Source organism: Mizuhopecten yessoensis, unplaced genomic scaffold (genome assembly GCF_002113885.1).
Source record: "Mizuhopecten yessoensis strain PY_sf001 unplaced genomic scaffold, ASM211388v2 scaffold9615, whole genome shotgun sequence".
In the NCBI taxonomy this organism is placed as follows: Eukaryota; Metazoa; Mollusca; class Bivalvia; order Pectinida; family Pectinidae; genus Mizuhopecten; species Mizuhopecten yessoensis.
This window is the reverse complement of record NW_018408136.1, coordinates 857,308-878,195: the sequence shown is the minus strand read 5'-3', so window position 1 is coordinate 878,195 and position 20,888 is coordinate 857,308. Positions and strand designations below refer to the sequence as shown.

The following is a 20,888-nucleotide window of genomic DNA, read 5'->3' as shown; positions in this document are numbered from 1 at the left end:
ACAATTTTAAGGATGTTATTTGACTAAATAGCCATGGGGAAACACATTATAATTGCCTCGATCTCTTGTGCATCATAAGCCGACATTATTCAGTTTAAGGAGAAATCTGTCTCGTGTTCGTCCGGAGACGATGTCATCAGGAACGCAACCGTTTGTTTGGGTACAAACGATGTTTTCAGGAACCAAAACGACGCTAACCAGATCTTAGTTGACCTTACTGCAGCTGTAAACATACCTAGTAGAGGATATACAGAAATCTTAAAAACTTCAATGATGTAGCAGATAATTTAAATTGTTTTACAAAGATGTTGTGCGAAAAACCAAAGTATTTGGAAATATTTTGGTATACTGGAAACACGTATGACAGCGGACCATATGACTATCTGCATTACAATTTCGATACGACAGGGGTATATATAAGCTACCATGACACAAGGAAAATGAACGGAAGGTTGCATAACCTTCGACAATTACGGGCACTCAAAAGAACCGACGGAAATGGAATATGAGTTCAGCAACTCCAACGTCCGAAGAACGTCAAGAAAGTAAAGATGCAAAAGCAGGGTACACCCCACTCAATGCAGGTAACTAACTACATGTAATTAAAATGGTTACACAGCTATTGTACTAAAACAGAGAACTTTAATACATAAAAGAAATAGAGGAAGATATAAGTGATTGTTGTGATATGGAGGAATAAAACGGGGCAAATATTTGTATTGATCAACAAAAAGCTTTTGATCGAATGGAATGTGATTGGGAAATTCACTGCTTTAAATCGTCCACTGTTGGTAAAATATATTGCAATCGAATTAAAATGTTATTACAATATAACTTTTTCAGAACTTGAAAATAATTTGCAAACACAATACGATAACAGAATCACAAATGAGTTGAATCTTGATACTATTGTACAAAAAAGGAGAACTTGAATGTATGTTAAAAAAAATGGAGACCGCTGAAATCAAAGGATTTCCATGGTTTAAAATTTGGCAAAAATGTTTAAATATACTGATATCTTTAAAAATTAAGGAATTTCAATTGCCGTTCGGAAAACCGAAATGAAATTATACATTTTATAGATTATGTAGAAGCATTAATGGAAAACATTGTTTCTAGACATACTAAATATGTACTAGATACACAGGACAATGTTATACTAGGCTACTCCAGAAATAATGAATTTTCCATATTGATAAAAAAAAAAGTCATTTAAATTATAAAATGGATAATTTTGAAAGGAATGGATGATTAAAAATATAATAACAACCAGCAGGTAGAAATAGAATGGAAGCTAATAGTGAATTATAAAATAAAATTGATTATTGTGATATGGAGGAACAAAAAGGAAAAAGGGACAAATATTTATATTGATAAAAAAAAAAGCTTTAGATAGATCAAAATGGAATTGAGTAAATCACTGCTTTAAAGCTTTCAAATTTGGTAATTATATTACAATTGGATTAAAATGTTATAAGATAATGTCAAAACATGTATTGAAACAAATTATTTCACTTCCAAGTCCTTCCCTATATCCAGGGGAGTGCGTCAGGGATGCCTGATAGCGCGTTAATGAACATAATCCAAACAGAGCCTCTTGCTTGTACTATTCGAGCTAACTCCGTAAAACGTATACAATTACAAATCAAAATATTTCAGAAGTAAAACTTAATGGATTTGCTGATGATCTTCAACATATACACAAGACAGAAGAATCAATAAGAAAGTCTTTTAATATAAAAATATATGAAAAAAGCATCAGGCTCAAAACTTCATTTTGTAAAACACGAGCTAAAAACTAGGGAAACAGCTTTAAGGAGAATGGCAACAACTGGTTCACCCGTTGTCAGTATAATGTGACCGGGCGGAATGCTGTACTTGGTACCTTCGGCATGGCATTTCAGTGAGATAGCACTATGAAGTCGGCATCAGTCCCGCGCTACCACAAGAAGTCAAGCACACCAATATACCCTGTATCCTGCATACTCACACGCAGGCACGCAAGCACGCGTCATTAATAGGACGTTAAACAAAAAGAAATCAAACAAAACCTAGTGAAACGGAAAAATAAAACCATTTTCATTCAAATCAAATGGACCAAAAACTTAATTAAAACTCTAGGAGTCCATCGTGGATATAATATAGACATATGTAGCATATGTAAAGAAAATATTCAAAACTTAGGAACTGCTTACATGTAAAACATAAAAAACCGAACTCTCACTCATAAGGGTAAGGTACTGATTATCAAATCATTGGATTTATGGTAAGCTTGAAAATTGAAGCAAGGGGTATTCCAGAAAAGCACAAGAAAGAAAGAAATTTAAATATATGGGATGGAAAGTTAACCTTCTGAAAGCAACAGTAAATGGTAGAATAAATTTGGTCGATATTGATGTACTTATACAAAATAAAAAATCTTCCTGCAGAATATATTATTACCAATGCTTAACGGCCCTTTAACACAGGATAGGTCGACAAAAAACAAATGCTAAATAAAAAACATGAAGCCAAACTTAAAAGTAAAAGGCAAACGTCTAATTGAATATTCAGAAATTTGATAGATTTTGTAATAAATGTTTCATTTGTTCATGTTCCTGTCTAGAAGGTATTAATTTGAATAACATTCCACAATTTTGTTAACATTGTACTAAATCTTTGTCACGTTTTAGAGCTAGAATCCCAAACAATAGTAAAAGAAAAGTCTTAAACAAGAAATTATTCAGAAATTCAATTTTTAAGGTTAACTCTTAGTCCCTGCACTACACATCATTTCAACAAATAACTTTAACAACATCAAAAGATATTACAAAGAATGTTAAGAAAACTCAATTGGATATCTGAAATCACAACAATTGAGAATCAATCGCACATAAATATCAACAAATGCTGACTAATGATGTGTACCAAGATAAGGAGTGCTTCATTAGTTGTGAACTACAGTTGTGGGATCGCACAACGTTACACGATGTGCGGTGTGAGCACGATGTGTGCACGGTGTGTGAACGGTGTGTGCACGATGGGCGAACGATGAAAAGCTGGACGATCATTTCTTGCGCACATCTGTGCGCACGATGGACGGACGCTGTGCTATAACAATCGTGGTTGGTGTAAATTGAGGAATGCCTTAACAATTTATACGGTTTTGTGTTTAAACATATAAAGTTGATGTTTACGTATGTTTCTATGTTCTAGCAACATCTATAAACTTATATAATTATCTTTCTGTCTATATATTCTTATATTTAGAAATTGTGTTTTCTGTGTTTTTAAACAAACATAATCGTCACATGTAAAATTACAACACAATCCCGTATACAGGTAAACATAACCACTTTGTACATGTACCTGGACCGTAGTTTTCTCCCCGCCTGGGGCACTTACGTACCTGGTCGGGTAAGGCCGGGGGTGTGAAAATCCAGGTGAAGGGGAGCCATAGGCAAACGAATGCAAATAACAAATACTATTCATTATGGTCAAACGGTATCGCATATCAGCTCTGTGTGTCAGGCACTGGTCAGCTAAAACCCCGGACACTCATAAAATTGTTATTTACCTGTTCTGTTGCCTTGGAGCCAAACCCATTCTTGACAGCCTAACTGTCGCTGTAATACTGTGTAACACGCATTGTGAAGTTCTGTAATCTTGATTATTGTGATGAGAAATTACAGATATATACACAGTGTACATTATCGAATACAAGCCTTCCGTATTTTTGGCAATCCGTAATTTTGATCTACAAATGATACCAAATCGCACAGTTGTGCGCACCATGTTTGGACGATGTGCGGACGGTGTGTGAACGATGTATGCACGGTGTGCGCACGCTATTTTTGGTGCGTTGTGCGGTCCCACAACTGTACAACTCATTGATAAAAATAACGCAACAAAATCGACATATTATCATTCTACATTAAATGCTTCAAGAAAATAAGATACACAATATAGTTAATGTCTGACTCAAAACCTAAGGCAGAAATAAAATGGGAAGATTACTATTATTCTAGAAAAATTCAAATACAAAACACGGAAACTATTTGAACAAAAACTAAGCATACTGCAGTTTCCAACAATGAAAGCATTTCGATTGGAATTTTATTCATAGGACTGTTTTTACTGAAGCAAAATTACAATTGATATTGTGTGACTATTGTGATCAAGTGTTACTATGGATATATTGTGATAATGTAATGTAACTATGGTGATATAGCGTAACAACGGTGAGAAAATAAGAAATTGGAAAAAAATCGAAACAAAAATGATGACATTGTTGTAAAAAAGAAAAATGGAAATCAGTTTATCTTCATGTATTGCATCATAATACTGAAAGGAAAAGAAAAATGTAAAAGTTGCTGCCCTCGATGTTTTTAAAAAAGTAAAACAAAAACAAATCCAACATTATCACAAATAAAAGTCAACTGAATCTTGAGCTTAGGTGACATTGTTAACAGATACTTATCACAAATGTATGAACATATAAGTTAACACAGGGTGTTACTGAAAAGAGTAATGACACCATCAAATTTATTTCCCTAGAGTGAACGTGAACATACATTGTGTGCCTCGGTGTGTAGCCTAGTCAATCATGTCGATAGTTCGCTTGATGTGATAAAAGTTGATATGATCAGCAAAGAGATTAAGCTCTCGAGATGATTGATCCGACTAACAGACACTGAACCGAACTATGTTGGAACCACTGCAGAGTTGGGGATTTGCTTTGGTGTCCTCTATATCGGGACACAAAAGTGACCAAAATAAAACTGCTGCGCTCATTGAAATATTTGGGATCTTTATCTTTCTTTCTACTTCTAACTACCTTTTATTTCCTTGCGCCTTACTTGGCAACACCTCACTTTTGGCTTGAATTTTGAGCGTTCGCTCAGGTGAGGAAGGCAATGGGTTTTGTCCGCAGGCCGGGACATACCAAAGTCCTTAAAAATGGTAGTTGTGATTCCGTGCTTAACGTTCAGTATTTAGGGGAATGGCAACAACTGGTTTACCTGTTGTCAGTATAATGTGATCAGCCGGAATGCTGTGCTGGGTGCCTTCGGCATGGTATTTCAGTGAGAAAGCATTATAAAGCCGGCATCAGATCAGCGCTATCACAAGGAGGCAAGCACTCCAACATACCCTGGTTCCTGCATACACACATAAAGGCACGTCCTTAAATTATCTTAGCTGTTAATAGGACGTTAAACAAAAAAAATGAACCAAACTCAACTTATTAAACGTTGTTGTTAAAGTAAAATAAATCATGAATACGTTATCACTTAGTGTTTCTCACTGTATACAGCTGAACAAGTCGCTAACTTAATGTTAGACGAAAAATTCAAATGTTAAATAAACAGTCAGCTTTATGTAAAATATGTGGTCTGTATTTTTGTTATACATGTATAATGTCAAAAGAGAGCATTTCATGTGTTATATATACAATGTCAAACATTGTGTAGTTAACGTCTTATACAATGTTAAAAATTGTGTATTTTCGAAATTATTTTGACTTTTAATTTTGCTCAGGACTGTTGGTGGGGTATATATCATGTAAGTTGGTCTTAAAAAGATAGTGGTATAAGTTAATATATTAGATTTATATTTTATTTTTTACATTTTAGAATAAACAAAGATGGGGATCACTATTTGATCACTATTTTCTTTATTTATTTACCAATGATTTTCTTCTAAAATACAGTATACAATACGGAATGAAATGCGTTGTCTTGGAATGTAAGAAGTATGGTGCAATATTGTGGTGAAAAATAAATATAAAAATAAAATATTAGGTATTTATGAACAAATATAAGAATGACAGTTGCAAGATTTTTTTTTTATGTATATAAGAAGAATGGCGTTTGTAAGACCCCCCAAGTAAGGAAAACAGATTATAAGGGAAGCCGATTCCAGGACTGCTCAGCCCTGGAAGCTCCCAAATATATATTCATTGCATTCTGAGCAAGTTCACTTTTGTTATAAAAAATCTCTCAGTGAAAGTGAAACTGTACGGTTGCATAAAACGTTAGGTTATATGCCCGTGTCCGCTGAATCATTACAGCATATTGTGAGCGAGAAGGAAACAGTCCAAATTACATACGCCACCGTCCCTGTTTTTCGGAATGCCTTTTACCATAGACAAAGCGTTTCCCTTCTGTTTTGTTGTAGTAAAGAACACATTACTGAACCACAGCAAATCCGCGACAGGTAAGTCCCCGGTGTAGAATACTTCCACTGTAACGTTCATTGTCACTCGGACGATTTCAGTGAAACCGCATCTCATGAGAAACGGGTTGTTGGTCTGGTCAACCAGCACGAGTCGTTGTCTACAGAAGTGGTCAGTCGGACTGCCCTTGACCGTAAGGACCAATTGGACCTTATGATTATAATAGTGACAGTAGAAGTCAGAGAAATACATGTTCATGTTGTTGTTCAACAGGAAGTATGTAGGGACATGTAGCCTTACTGGCCCGAAATAGGAAAAGTCTGGAGGTAAACGTGTCACTTGGTTCACAGTTGTGCTGAAGAACAGACCCTGTACTTGTTTGTTGAGTGTGGAGGCCTGATCCCCTCCCCAGTTCTTGTCGTACTTATGCATCACACCGTCTGTTGTCATGATATTGCTAAAGTACACCTCGGACTTAGTGCGATAGAAATGAGAAATATTGAAATAGTTGGGCGGTCTTCTTAACACGAAACGTGTCGCCTTGATGTAAAGTTCCAACACCTCATTTTGCGTCATATCTGAAATATGCATAGCTCTTTACAGGGTCAAGTGTGACGTGTTATTCTACATGCATACATGTATATCTCTAAGCCAGAATGGAGGCTGTCACACTTTGTAGTGCAGAATGCTTATTAGTATTATTAAAAATATGTTTGCTTGTTTTTAGTATGAAGATAATAATAGAATTGTTGTGTTTAGTGTCAGAGAACGTTAATGTTATACAGGTATTTTTCAATATATCTAAACCGGACTACTTTTGTATGAAACAGCCTCTTTACTGTTCAGAACAGTATTTGAGACAATTATACAAATTTGTTCACAAGTGCATTTCCTTGATATAAACTGTGTTTGTATGAATTGGCAAACAGAGTCCTTTAGTATTCTGTATACACTTACTTGCAGTAAAAGTTGTTACGGTTGAGTGTGAATTTCCAATAAAAAACACGTCATCCATGATGTATCTCGTGCAGACTCTGCAGAGCTGTAGTTTATACTCTGTAGCGGGTTTTAGATCGTAGGGGATCTCATATTTTGTTTCTGAACCGTAGTATATCATGATACATGCGGCTGGAGGGTGAGTCTGACACAGAGTTATAATAAAGGCGTCCGTGTGTTCGTCCCTGTGCTGTAGGTCTGTCAACATGTACCGCCGTGGGCCGGTACTGACTACAGTTACATGGTAGGATTCCTGACGTGAGAAAACGGGTAAATGCAATATAACTATGAAAACATGCACAATTCATGACATTTTATATAACTGTCCTTTATACATAAAATTGTGCTTTCTGGCTGGTAGAAAAAATACATTTTAGTGGAACCTATTCATTTGGAAGAACAAATATGGGAACACCTGCATAATTGTGCACTCTTCTTCTAGACAACAAAGCGACCAAAATTAATCTTAAGCACCCATTGCAAACTTATCCTTGCAACCCTATGTTGTTTTACTTCCTTCTTTCTTCCTTTTTATCTTTTATTTTTTTATATTTATTTTTTATTTTTCAAGCATTTTTAAATTAACACACACGCACCAACCATTCACTCATGCACACCATTTATCATCATCATCATCATCATCATCATCACTATTTCATGATCATTTTCGTCCTCATTCTCTTTTTACAACATCCTTATCATCATATCATCATTCATCTTCATCCTCCTCATTATCATCATCATCTTAACATTATCCTCATCATAATCATCATCTCACCATTCATCATCATCATTTCATAAATATCATGATCATTATTATACTATTTCATCACCATCATTTCATAATTATCATCATCGTCATCATTTCATAATTATCATCATCATCATTACACCACTTATAATAGTATCAGCATCTTCATTGCTGCACCTTATCATCATCATTTTCTTCAACAACACACACACCAATTTGATGACACGATCATCATTGCCCTACGATAATATATCATCATCATTATAATCATCATCATCACCATTATGATGTGCACACTCACTCTCACAAGCACACAGGTTCAGGTTAAAAACAATCTTGCTACTAATTCATACCACTTGAGTTTTATCAATATTCATTTCTAAACCAGATCTTTTTACAAATTCATTTAGCTCTTTTACTGCTTCCTTTAGTGATTTATCAGAGCCATCAAGTATAAGTGAAGTGTTATCGACATATTGTGATAATAAGATAGGGCAACTTTCAATCTCGATACCTTTAATATAACTATTATTTCTCAATTTTGTAGCCAAAACCTATGCACAAAGAACAAACAGATACGGTGCGATCGGATCCCCCTGTTGGCAGCCCCTCCTGATATCAAAGAATGATGATATGTCCCCCCCCCCCCCTGATTTATAGCTAAATGAACATTAGTATGTAAAGTTTTAAACCAGTTTACAATGCTAATACCAAAACCAAAGAGAAGTAGAACTTTTTCAATAAATAACCAAGACATTGAATCAAATGCCTTCTCAAAATCAATCATCAATAGCATGCCAGGTATATCATTCTCTTCAGTATAATGCATAATATCATATATTAATCTTGTATTTACCCCTATATAACGACCCATTTAATACATAGTTTCTATTTTCTAAATTAAAAAAATACCTTGTAGGTTTTTCCCCTTCTTCTGCCCATTTCGCCCGTGATCTTATAATACTGCCTTTAATCTTATGTGATCGTATCTTCTCTAAATCATTTTTTTCCAATTTAATTCATCTAAGTTAACATTTTCCTGGGCCTCAAGCTCTTGTATTGCTTTTTTTAAGGTTATCTTCCCTGAAGTTTTGTTTCCAAAAATAACTGGTCATTAATAGTAAATTGAATCTCAGAAGTAAGGATGTTTTCAATATTGTTCAAATGATAAATTGGTAAACAATATTGTTTTTTTACATCATTTATGCAATTATTTACTAATTTTAAGTATTCTGAATCCTAAAGAAGTGAATTATTAAGTTTCCATGTCCCTCTACCTCTTTTAAATTCATTTAATATTACTAATATCTTGGGAAATGAGTGATCCGACCTATAACCAGGACCTATACCTGTGTGATTAATACTAGATAGTAGACTTTCTGAAACTATAAAAAAATCTAGGCGTGCCTGTTTTACCAGGTTATTTTTTCTCCAAGTATATCTCCTAACATTTTCGTGTTGTTCTCTAAAGACATCGACAAGACCAAAATTATCAATTATATCTAATACCTTGTGTCTGGATTTTGGATTGTTAATGTTTCTATATGTGTTGTCATAATTTAGTTCGGGCTTTAAAACAAGGTTAAAATCACCACAAATAATAATATGCGTATAATCAAAGTCTTCAATCGTGTCAGAAATTATTGCATAAAAATCAGGACTATCTTGATTGGGCCCATAGATATTTATTAGTGTAATGTGTGAACCTTCTATTTCTATATCTAACGCTAAAACATTCCCTGATGTGTCTTTCTTTTCTTTATAGACTTTGCACTCAAAGTTATTACTAAAAAGAACAGCTACCCCACGAGAGTTTCCACGAAAGGACGAATAATATAAATCATATCCCCATTCATTTGATGAGCTCTTCGTTATCTTCTATGAAATGCGTATCTTGTAAACAGTAAAAGTTGTGGTTTAAGAATCTCTAAGATATGAGAACACATCTTTACGCTTTACTCTATTCGAAAGCCCTTGCACATTAGCCGATATAATCCTCACACCCTCCACTTTCCCATTAAACTTAACGCGTTTGGTTCAAATACTTCCTTCTTTCTACCAACCTTTTAATTTCCTAGCGCCAAGCAATTTTCCAAATGGGGAAGGCAAGGAGTTCTGTGCCAGAACGGGACATAAAAAAAGACCTTTAACATATCTACTAAATATTCAGCATAAATGGTACAAGCAGTTGCAATAACTGTTTAACATAACGTATTATTTGTGTAATGATAGTGTTAGGCTTGGTTTGGTTTTATTTTGTTTAACGTCCTACTAACAGCCTAGGTCAGTTAAGGACGTGCCACTCCATGCGTGTTGTGTATGCGTGCTTGCGTATGTGTGAGTGTGTTCAGGAGACAGGGTGTGTTGATGTGATTGCTTCCTTGTGATGCTATCTCACTTAAAGGCAGTGCCGATCGCACCCAGAACAACATTCCGCCCGGTCTCATGTAACTGACAACGGGTGAACCAGTTGTTGCCATTCCCCTTAATTCTGAACGTTAAGCAGGGAATAACAAATATTATTTTTAAGGAAATTGGTACGTCCCGGCCTCGGGACAGAACTAATTGCCTTCCTTAGCTCAGCAGTAAAACCAAAATATTTATATATAGGTTTTGCCAAGCAAGGCTCTAGTAAATATCTATCGATAACAGGCAACTGACTGTCTTTTACACACTCACACATATATAACACACATGGTGGCTCGTCATTAAATTACTAATATTACAGTGTTTCACATAAATAAGATCGGGACTAAATTATTAAAAATAGTATCATAATTTGCGGTGAACTTAAGACAAGGTTTTCTTCTATGTCTTTTGCTTGGGGGAAGTTGAAGAAAGACGAAGGAGAAGCACCTATAAAATAGATACTGTTTGATAATACTAACTAATACATTCATTAACAAAGATGATCTGCTGCCCGTAGGGCAGTATTTGTATCTGTGTGTTTTCTTTCCTCACTTCCCTACCTACTCTTACTTAACGGCAGGCTCTCCCTAGGTACCAGTCTTAACATGGCCTTAGATTTTGATGGGACGTCAAACCTCATCCCATATAAACAGATAAACAAGGGCTAAAGATAATGGCAGAAATAAGCAGATGTATCTGTAACCTATTGGCCTGTGAGAATATCGTATGAAGCCAGAAATATTACCATTTTAGGGCAAATTAAATCTATATCAGAGAATCAAAAACATGTTTCAATGTTACCTACGTGCATCCTACGGTGGCCTGTCTATTGATATAACACATCTCTCTGAAAACAAAATTCATTTACCTTTTTCGAATTATCTGCTAATAAATCTTGGTATGTTCTTATAGGTTGTGTATTCATCATCAGATAGGTGTAATTCAGTCCTGTGTATCAAAAATATGCAGCAATTGGATTTTCAGCTATAACCATACATATTTTTTTGTAAATTAAACGGCTATTACCGTTGTAATTTTACCAGGATAATCAATGGCGTTTACGATTTTGTCAGTGCAAATTAAAAACAAATATCTACTAATTTACCTAGTGAAGATACTCATAAATATATAGGTGATAGATAGTTGAGGTTATTATCAAATGATATCATTAACAACAGTTACCATCCCTAAAGAGCACTGTTTTCTTGTCTCCAGTCAGGACGGTGTACCAGAGACGATTGTTCACACCAGACATGCGTACACCGTGTACAGTTACGGTTGCTGAGGACGCTTCCAATACGTCATATGGGCACATGAAGTGACGGAGCTCAGAGGCACGACTATTTCTGATAAATGTTTGAAATATCGCGTGAGTTTTCAAATTGGTTACTTGCAACAGAAGACATTCTAGATCAGGTTCGTTTGCGCGTTTGATGTCTATATGGAATGTTGATGGCGTTTGGACTCCTTGCCTCCACAGGATAACCGAAGTCACTATCTGAAAAAGGTAATAAAACATGTATTATATGGGAATAGCCAAGGTTCGGACGCTCGGAGGGTTAGATATTCCATTGGTCAGGAAATCCCATGGGAATTTCTCGGAAATTTTTGAAGTACTCGCACACTAACAATTCATTGTATTTGAAGAATGAGTCACTGAATTCGAAGTTAGGAAGCGCTAATTATAGTTCTAGTATTTTGGAAAATATGTGCAAAGGCAGCAATTGGAAAGGTACCTACAATGTATCACCCTTTATAACGCCACAAGTGTTTGACATTTGCTTCATATGAATGTATATTTGAAGCTTAAAACAGCATATTATGTTACATTGTAACTGTTCTGTATCAACCTGATATGTAAAACTTCTGGGACCTAATCTACCAGCAGAATCCTATAAAATAGACCAAACATCTTTTAAGACATGCAAGGATATGTTCAATATACGTATTCTGCACATACAATGCTGTTTAGTGTACGAACACGAGTGTAATGCTGTTAACAAACACATAAGCTTACTGAAATTTACCCTCAGGGTTACGAAGAAATTTTGAACATGACGTAAAGGAGTTTTCTTTTTAAAGTAAGCGACCAGAGCTGTTGGTTTAGATGCAAGAAACCCCTTACTTAGGTATTTCTATAATATTCTTTACTGAATGTACTGTGTTATTTACACCTCTGTGATCAAACCTTGTTTTTGGTGTTTTTTTTAACATATACAAACAACCAATTACACAAGTTAACTATTTAAAATACATGTGTGTATCATCCTACCTCCTCAAGTAGGTTCCATTCCTCACACCGCCATTGGTTATAGACAGACCTGTCGACGACTTCATCGGAGGTTTGAACCTCATTCGACTCCAGCACATTTGGTCGAATACTTGAGGACACGGTTGTCGCCGTACTCTTATTGATTTGTATGTGATTCAATGATGTCTGAGCACATTGTTCAGAACATGTCACTTGAACATTCTCTTGTACACTATTAGAGTCCATGGACGAGTAAGCACTCGTGGTAATGGCTCTTGACTTGGAGAAAGATTCAAAGTTATCATATGTTAATCCTCTTTTGACTCCCGCGACGGATACAAAACATCCATCGAAAGATGACTTTGTGGTAGAAGCTGATGCTGTATTATCTGATATGGAACTAGATTTGTTGAACATGGTAGACACTGGGGTGGTCGTGTTTGTACCAGATTTGTTGGACATGATACACACTTGGGTTGTAGAGTTTATACCAGATTTGTTAGACATGGTAGACACCGGGTTTGTAGTGTTGGTATCAGATTTGTTGGAAGTGGTAGTCAATGGGGTTGTAGAGTTTGTCCCAGATTTGTAGGACATGGTAGACACCGGGGTTGTAGTGTTTGTACCAGATTTGTGGGACGTGAACGACACTGGGGTCGTGGTGTTTGTATTAGATTTGTTTGACGTGATGGACGATGTTGCTGTAGCGTTTGCACTAGATTTGTTGGAAATGGTGGACACTGGGGTGGTCGTGTTTGTACCAGATTTGTTGGACATGGTACACACTTGAGTTGTAGAGTTTATACCAGATTTGTTGGACATTGTAGACACCGGGTTTGTAGTGTTGGTATCAGATTTGTTGGACGTGGTAAACACTGGGGTTGTTGTGTTTGTACTAGATTTGATGGACAGGGTGGACACTGGGGTGGTCGTGTTTGTACCAGATTTGTTGGACATGGTACACACTTGGGTTGTTGAGTTTATACCAGATTTGTTGGACATGGTACACACCGGGTTTGTAGTGTTGGTATCAGATTTGTTGAACGTGGAAAACACTGTGGTTGTAGTGTTTGTACCAGATTTGTTGCACATGGTAGACACTGTGGTTGTAGTGTGTGTACCAGATTTGGTGGACGTGGAAGAAACTGGGGTTGTAGTGTTTTTACCAGACTTGTTGGATGTGGTAGAAACTGGGGTTGTAGTGTTTTTACCAGACCTATTGGACGTGGTAGACACCGGGGTTGTAGTGTTTGAACCAAGTTTGTTGGACGTGGTAGAAACTGGGGTTGTAGTGTTTGTACCAGAGTTAATGGAAGTGGTAGTCACTTGGGTTGTAGTGTTTGTACTAGATTTGTTGGACGTGGTAGAACCTGGGGTTGTAGAGTTTATACCAGATTTGTTAGACATGGTAGGCACTGGGGTTTTAGTGTTTGTACCAGACTTGTTGGACGTGGTAGACACTGGGGTTATATGGTTTGTATCAGATTTGTTGGATTTAGTAAACCCTGGTGTCGTAGTGTTTGAAACCGGGGTTGTAGTGGTTGTACTAGATTTGTGGGACGTGAAAGACACCGGGGTTGTAGTGTTTGTACCAGATTTGTGGGACGTGACAGACACTGGTGTTGTGGTGTTTGTATTATATTTGTTTGACGTGATAGACGATGTTGTTGTAGCGTTTGCACTAAATTTGTTTGGCATAGTAGACACTAAGGTGATTGTGTTTGTACTAGATTTGTTAGACATGGTAGACACTGGGGTTGAAGTGTATGTAGCAGATTTGTTAGACTTAGTAGACGCCTCGGTCGTAGTGTTTGACACCGGGGTTGTAGTGTTTGAACCAAGTTTGTTGGACGTGGTAGAACCTGGGGTTGTAGAGTTTATGCCAGCCCTGTTGGACATGGTAGACACCGGGATTGTAGTGTTTGTACCAGAGTTAAGGGAAGTGGTAGTCACTTGGGTTGTAGTGTTTATACCAGATTTGTTAGACGTGGTAGAAACTGGGGTTGTTGTGTTTTTACCAGACTTGTTGGACGTGGTGGACACTGGGGTTATATGGTTTGTATCAGATTTGTTGCATTTAGTAAACCCTGGTGTCGTAGTGTTTGAAACCGGGGTTGTAGTGGTTGTACTAGATTTGTGGGACGTGAAAGACACCGTGTTTGTAGTGTTTGTACCAGATTTCGTGGACATGGTAGGCACTGGGGTTTTAGTGTTTGTACCAGACTTGTTGGACATGGTAGACACCGGGGTTGTAGTGTTTGTACTAGATTTGTTGGACGTGGTAGAACCTGGGGTTGTAGTGTTTATACCAGATTTGTTAGACGTGGTAGAAACTGGGGTTGTCGTGTTTGTACCAGATTTCGTGGACATGGTAGGCACTGGGGTTTTAGTGTTTGTACCAGACTTGCTGGACGTGGTAGACACTGGGGTTATATGGTTTGTATCAGATTTGTTGGATTTAGTAAACCCTGGTGTCGTAGTGTTTGAAACCGGGGTTGTAGTGGTTGTACCAGATTTGTGGGACGTGAAAGACACCGGGGTTGTAGTGTTTGTACCAGATTTGTGGGACGTGACAGACACTGGTGTTGTGGTGTTTGTATTAGATTTGTTTGACGTGATAGACGATGTTGTTGTAGCGTTTGCACTAGATTTGTTTGGCATAGTAGACACTAAGGTGATTGTGTTTGTACTAGATTTGTTAGACATGGTAGACACTGGGGTTGTAGTGTATGTAGCAGATTTGTTAGACTTAGTAGACACCTCGGTCGTAGTGTTTGACACCGGGGTTGTAGTGTTTGTACCAGATTTGTTGGACGTGGTAGAAACTGGGGTTGTAGTGTTTTTACCAGACTTGTTGGACGTGATAGAAACTGGGGTTGTAGAGTTTATGCCAGACCTGTTGGACATGGTAGACACCGGGATTGTAGTGTTTGTACCAGACCTGTTGGACATGGTAGACACCGGGGTTGTAGTGTTTGTACCAAGTTTGTTGGACATGATAGACACCGGGGTGGTAGTGTTTGTACCATGTTTGTTGGACGTGGTAGAAACTGGGGTTGTAGTGTTTTTATCAGACTTAATGGACGTGGTAGAAACTGGGGTTGTAGTGTTTTTACCAGACTTGTTGGACGTGGTAGAAACGGGGGTTGTAGTGTTTGTACCAGAGTTGTTGGAAGTGGTAGTCACTTGGGTTGTAGTGTTTGTACCACGTTTGTTGGACGTGGTAGAAACTGGGGCTGTAGTGTTTGTACCTGACTTGTTGGACATGGTAGACACCGGGGTGGTAGTGTTTGTACCATGTTTGTTGGACGTGGTAGAAACTGGGGTTGTTGTGTTTGTACCTGACTTATTGGACGTGGTAGAAACTGGGGTTGTAGAGTTTATACCAGATTTTTTAGACGTGGTAGAAACTGGGGTTGTTGTGTTTGTACCAAGTTTGTTGGAGATGGTAGAAACTGGGCTTGTAGATTTTATACCAGATTTGTTAGACGTGGTAGAAACTGGGGTTGTAGAGTTTATACCAGACTTGTTGGACATGGTAGACACCGGGATGGTAGTGTTTGTACCATGTTTATTAGACGTGTTAGAAACTGGGGTTGTAGAGTTTATATCAGATTTGTTAGACGTGGTAGAACCTGGGGTTGTAGAGTTTATACCAGATTTTTTAGACGTGGTAGAAACTGGGGATGTAGAGTTTATACCAGACTTGTTGGACATGGTAGACACCGGGATGGTAGTGTTTGTCCCATGTTTATTAGACGTGTTAGAAACTGGGGTTGTAGTGTTGGTACCATATTTGTGGGACGTGAAAGACATTGGGGTTGTGGTGTTTGTATTAGATTTGTTTGACGTGATAGACGATGTTGTTGTAGCGTTTGTACTAGATTTGTTGGACAGGGTGGACACTGGGGTGGTCGTGTTTGTACCAGATTTGTTTGACATGGTACACACTTGGGTTGTAGAGTTTGTACCAGATTTGTTGGACATGGTAGACACCGGGTTTGTAGTTTTGGTATCAGATTTGCTGGACGTGGTAAACACTGTAGTTGTAGTGTTTGTACCAGATTTGTTGCACATGGTAGACACTGTGGTTGAATTGTTTGTACTAGATTTGGTGTACGTGGTGGACGCTGGGGTTGTAGTGTTTTTACCAGACTTGTTGGACGTGGTAGACACCGGGGTTGTAGTGTTTGTATCAGAGTAGTTGGACGTGGTAGAAACTGGGGTTGTAGTGTTTTTACCAGACTTGTTGGACGTGGTAGAAACTGGGGTTGTAGAGTTTATATCAGATTTGTTAGACGTGGTAGAAACTGGGGTTGTAGTGTTTGTATCAGATTTGTGGGACGTGAAAGACACTGGTGTTGTGGTGTTTGTATTAGATTTGTTTGACGTGATAGACGATGTTGTTGTAGCGTTTGCACTAGATTTGTTGGACATAGTAGACACTAAGGTGATTGTGTTTGTACTAGAGTTGTTGGAAGTGGTAGTCACTTGGGTTGTAGTGTGTGTACTAGATTTTTTGGACGTGGTAGAAACTGGGGTTGCAGTGTTTGTACCAGATTTTTTAGACGTGGTAGAAACTGGAGTTGTTGTGTTTGTACCACGTTTATTAGACGTGTTAGAAACTGGGGTTGTAGAGTTTATATCAGATTTGTTAGACGTGGTAGAAACTGGGGTTGTAGTGTTGGTACCATATTTGTGGGATGTGAAAGACACTGGGGTTGTGGTGTTTGTATTAGATTTGTTTGACGTGATAGACGATGTTGTTGTAGCATTTGTACTAGATTTGTTGGACAGGGTGGACAATGGGTTGGTCGTGTTTGTACCAGATTTGTTTGACATGGTAGACACCGGAGTTGTAGTGTTTGTTCCAAGTTTGTTGGACGTGGTAGAAACTGGGGTTGTAGTGTTTGTACCAGAGTAGTTGGAAGTGGTAGTCACTTGGGTTGTAGTGTTTGTACTAGATTTGTTTGACATGGTAGACACCGGAGTTGTAGTGTTTGTACTAGATTTGTTGGACGTGGTAGGCACTGGGGTTGTAGTGTTTGTACCAGACTTGTTGGACGTGGTAGAACCTGGGGTTGTAGTGTTTGTACCAGATTTGTGGGACATGGTAGACACTGGGGTTGTCGTGTTTGTACCAGGTTTCGTGGACGTGGTAGGCACTTGGGTTTTAGTGTTTGTATCAGATTTGTTGGACGTGGTAGACACCGGGGTTGTTGTGTTTGTAATAGATTTGTTAGACATGGTAGACATTGGGGTTGTAGTGTATGTAGCAGATTTGTTGGACTTAGTAGACACCTCGGTCGTAGTGTTTGACACCGGGGTTGTAGTGTTTGTACCAGAAATGTTGGACGTGGTAGACACTGGGGTTGTAGTGTTTGTACTAGATGTGTTTGTACTAGATTTGTTGGACGTGGTAGACGCTGTGGTTGTAGTGTTTGTACTATATATGTTGAACATGGTAGACCCTGGTGTCGTAGTGTTTGAAACCGGGGTTTTATTGCTTATACCAGATTTTTGGACGTGGTAGACGCTGTGGTTGTAGTGTTTTGTACTAGATTTGTTAGACTTGGTAGACACTGGGGTTGTTTGGTTTGTACTAGATATGTTGAACATGGTAGGCACTGGAGTTGTAGTGTGGGTATCAGATTTAATGGACGTGGTAGACACTGGGGTTGTTTGGTTTGTACTAGATATGTTGAACATGGTAGACACTGGAGTTGTAGTGTGTGTATCAGATTTAATGGACGTGGTAGACACTGTGGTTGTAGTGTTTGTACTAGATTTGTGGGACATGGTTGACACTGGGGTTGTAGTGTTTGTACTAGATTTGTGGGACATGGTAGACACTGGGGTTGTAGTGTTTGTACCAGATTTGTTCGACGTGGTAGGCGCTGTGGTTGTAGTTTTTGTACCAGACTTGTTGGATGTGGTAGAAACTGGGGTTGTAGTGTTTGTACTAGATTTGTGGGACATGGTAGACACTTGGGTTGTAGTGTTTGTAGCAGATTTGTGAGACTTGTTAGACCCTGGGATTGTTGTGTTTGTACTAGATTTATGAGACTTGGTAGACATTGGGGTTGTTGTGTTTGTACTAGATTTGTTGTACGTGGTAGACATTGAGATAGAACCTGGGATATTGATAGGAGATTGTGTATAAACTGGTACTGTATCTTTTGTTTGAATATCAATACTCGACTTGGTACGTAAAGATTTAGTAAACCCAGAGTTGAACAGTGTCTTTCCGGTAATAGATAACTTTGCAGGTGAAGATAAGTGTGCAGATGTCGTCGAGTAGAAAGTTTCGAACAGAACACATTGTTTAGATGGGTCAATCTGATGTGCGGCGTTTACGTCATGTTTTGGAAATGGTGGTGTAGCATTTAATAGTGGAGGTCTAGTATGGAAAGGAAATGGAGTAGAGCTTGGCAAAAGCGATCGTACAGCCGCTGCAGGGGAACAACCGATAGCACGTTCATGAGAGTTTTGTTTAGCCATTACAGTATATGTTCGCTCTTCGATAGAAAAAACCCACAGTGTTAACGAATTATGTCCGATATATATAGCCAGTGTTTAAACGTGGACTGATATATAGCTGGTGTTTTAACGTGGACTGATATATAGCTGGTGTTTTAACGTGGACTGATATATAGCTGGTGTTTTAACGTGGACTGATATATAGCTGGTGTTTTAACGTGGACCGATGTATAGCTGGTGTTTTAACGTGTACTGATATATAGCCAGTGTTTTAACGTGGACTCATCTTCCCGATCTTCCTTCTATACTGAACCTGTCTAGTGCCTTCTTCGCTTTGAAGTCAAATGTGTCTGTTAACGACAGATTTCTCCTTAACTTCTATGAAATCTGAAACACAATTCATATTAAAAAGTGAAAACTGGCACACAAGACATCTGCAATGTCAAAAGTGTACCAATGCAATACATACTGCATTGTTAAATCTGTAACAATGCAAAAACCTCCGATTTGCTTCGAATTATTCAATTCTAACATGTGTGTTTTTTACTGCTTTTTTAGAATTAATTCTAATATATTTTATTTAATATTGTGTAGTTAAAAAATTAGTTGTAAATTATACTGTGTATATAGTTCATTGTTTATATGCGGACGCTCGGTCCATGTATATGAATTTCCTTTGTTAAAGATGAAAGCGTTACAGAACAAGTACATGTAATAATATATTGTTATTGTTACTTGCAGAAAATATTGTTTACCCGTATTCATTTGCAACTGACGATATGAGGATCTTAGCTTTCCTTCCCTTTAATTAGAAATGCTTCCTGGCCATGTAATGTCATATCGCTATTGAAATGTAAAACACTGTAAAAAAAACTAATTGAATCGCTAAACCTAACCACATTTGGATAGTCATTCATGTTCGGCTATATATAGCATGGCGTTACCTGAGCTGGTATGAATTTGCTCTGGGAACAAAACTGCTGGGGCAGTGATACGGGACATGGCCATGTAAACGAGTGAGTAAGGAGGAGGAACAATACACGTTAATTTCCATATGCTGAATCATTTACTCTTCAAATACAGACTAACTATTTAGCTCTCATTCCGTACCTGTGAGTGACCCAAGGAAAAGCGTGCAGTCGTACATGTGTGTACGAGCCTTACAGAGCGATACTAAACATTGACTTTACTCATATACTCAAGATATATAATTGTGTTTATATTTTGGATAGACATTATCGGTAAAACAGGTAGTGGGCATACTTATGGACAATGCTATATTTAAACAGACTTTACAGTCGTCAATGGGTATTGACAATCTCTAGACCGAGATAGTAGCATTGACAGATCGAATGGACAAAATGGAAGATATCCTTGAGACGGAACGAGAGAGTATTGATGATCTCATCTTAAGGTCATTCCAATATGGCTGCCACACCAAACTGTATATCAAATTCAATAATGCATTCCGGTAGCATTAAACAATCCCTGTCACAAAAAAATACTCCTCCAATAGTTCTCAAACATAATTGAGGTACATGCACATTACATTTTAAAAAAAACACATTCAATAACTGATGAAAAAACTCACTTTTTTATATGTTCATTTTCCAAGCTGAATAAAAGTCACAATTCAGTAAAAGGAATCCATTTAAACTTGTAAATATCATAAGGTGGGATGTCCATTGAGATGCATTTGTCGAGAAAAATGTAAGAAAATGTGTCAAATCTGAATAAATCACAACTGAGCACAAAGTGAACAAGGCTGACTGAGCTTGGAAAAGAGCAGGCAAAGCAATTGAAACTTTACCTGTACATCATTCACTACAGGTTCTCACTCAGGTAAT

General features: G+C 37.7%; 2 protein-coding genes across 2 annotated transcripts; both read right to left on the bottom strand.

Moving 5' to 3' along the window:
- Nucleotides 1–5,422: 5,422 nt before the first annotated feature.
- LOC110458459 (mucin-17-like) lies at nt 5,423–14,187 on the bottom strand. The gene is made up of 5 exons (XM_021510161.1): nt 12,583–14,187; nt 11,493–11,808; nt 11,179–11,258; nt 7,112–7,403; nt 5,423–6,732 (listed from the first exon to the last, which is right to left on the bottom strand). Exons 1-5 carry the CDS (start codon nt 13,966–13,968, stop codon nt 6,044–6,046), a joined length of 2,763 nt encoding a protein of 920 aa, XP_021365836.1. The 5' UTR covers nt 13,969–14,187; the 3' UTR covers nt 5,423–6,043.
- Nucleotides 14,188–14,438: 251 nt separating this feature from the next.
- Nucleotides 14,439–18,180, bottom strand: LOC110458490 (uncharacterized protein PB18E9.04c-like). The gene is made up of 2 exons (XM_021510209.1): nt 14,580–18,180; nt 14,439–14,449 (listed from the first exon to the last, which is right to left on the bottom strand). The coding sequence occupies exons 1-2, from the start codon at nt 18,178–18,180 to the stop codon at nt 14,439–14,441; spliced, it is 3,612 nt and encodes a 1,203-aa protein (XP_021365884.1).
- Nucleotides 18,181–20,888: the final 2,708 nt, after the last annotated feature.

Excerpts from the sequence above, each read along its gene's own strand:
- LOC110458459 (XM_021510161.1), bottom strand. The coding sequence starts at position 13,968 with ATGTCTAACAAATCTGGTATAAACTCTACAACCCCAGGTTCTACCACG. Across the intron at positions 11,809-12,582 it reads AATGGAACCTACTTGAGGAG|ATAGTGACTTCGGTTATCCT; the intron begins GTAGGATGATAC and ends TACCTTTTTCAG. Across the intron at positions 6,733-7,111 it reads CGTAACAACTTTTACTGCAA|ATATGACGCAAAATGAGGTG; the intron begins GTAAGTGTATAC and ends TGCATATTTCAG.
- LOC110458490 (XM_021510209.1), bottom strand. The coding sequence starts at position 18,180 with ATGTTCAACATATCTAGTACAAACCAAACAACCCCAGTGTCTACCAAG.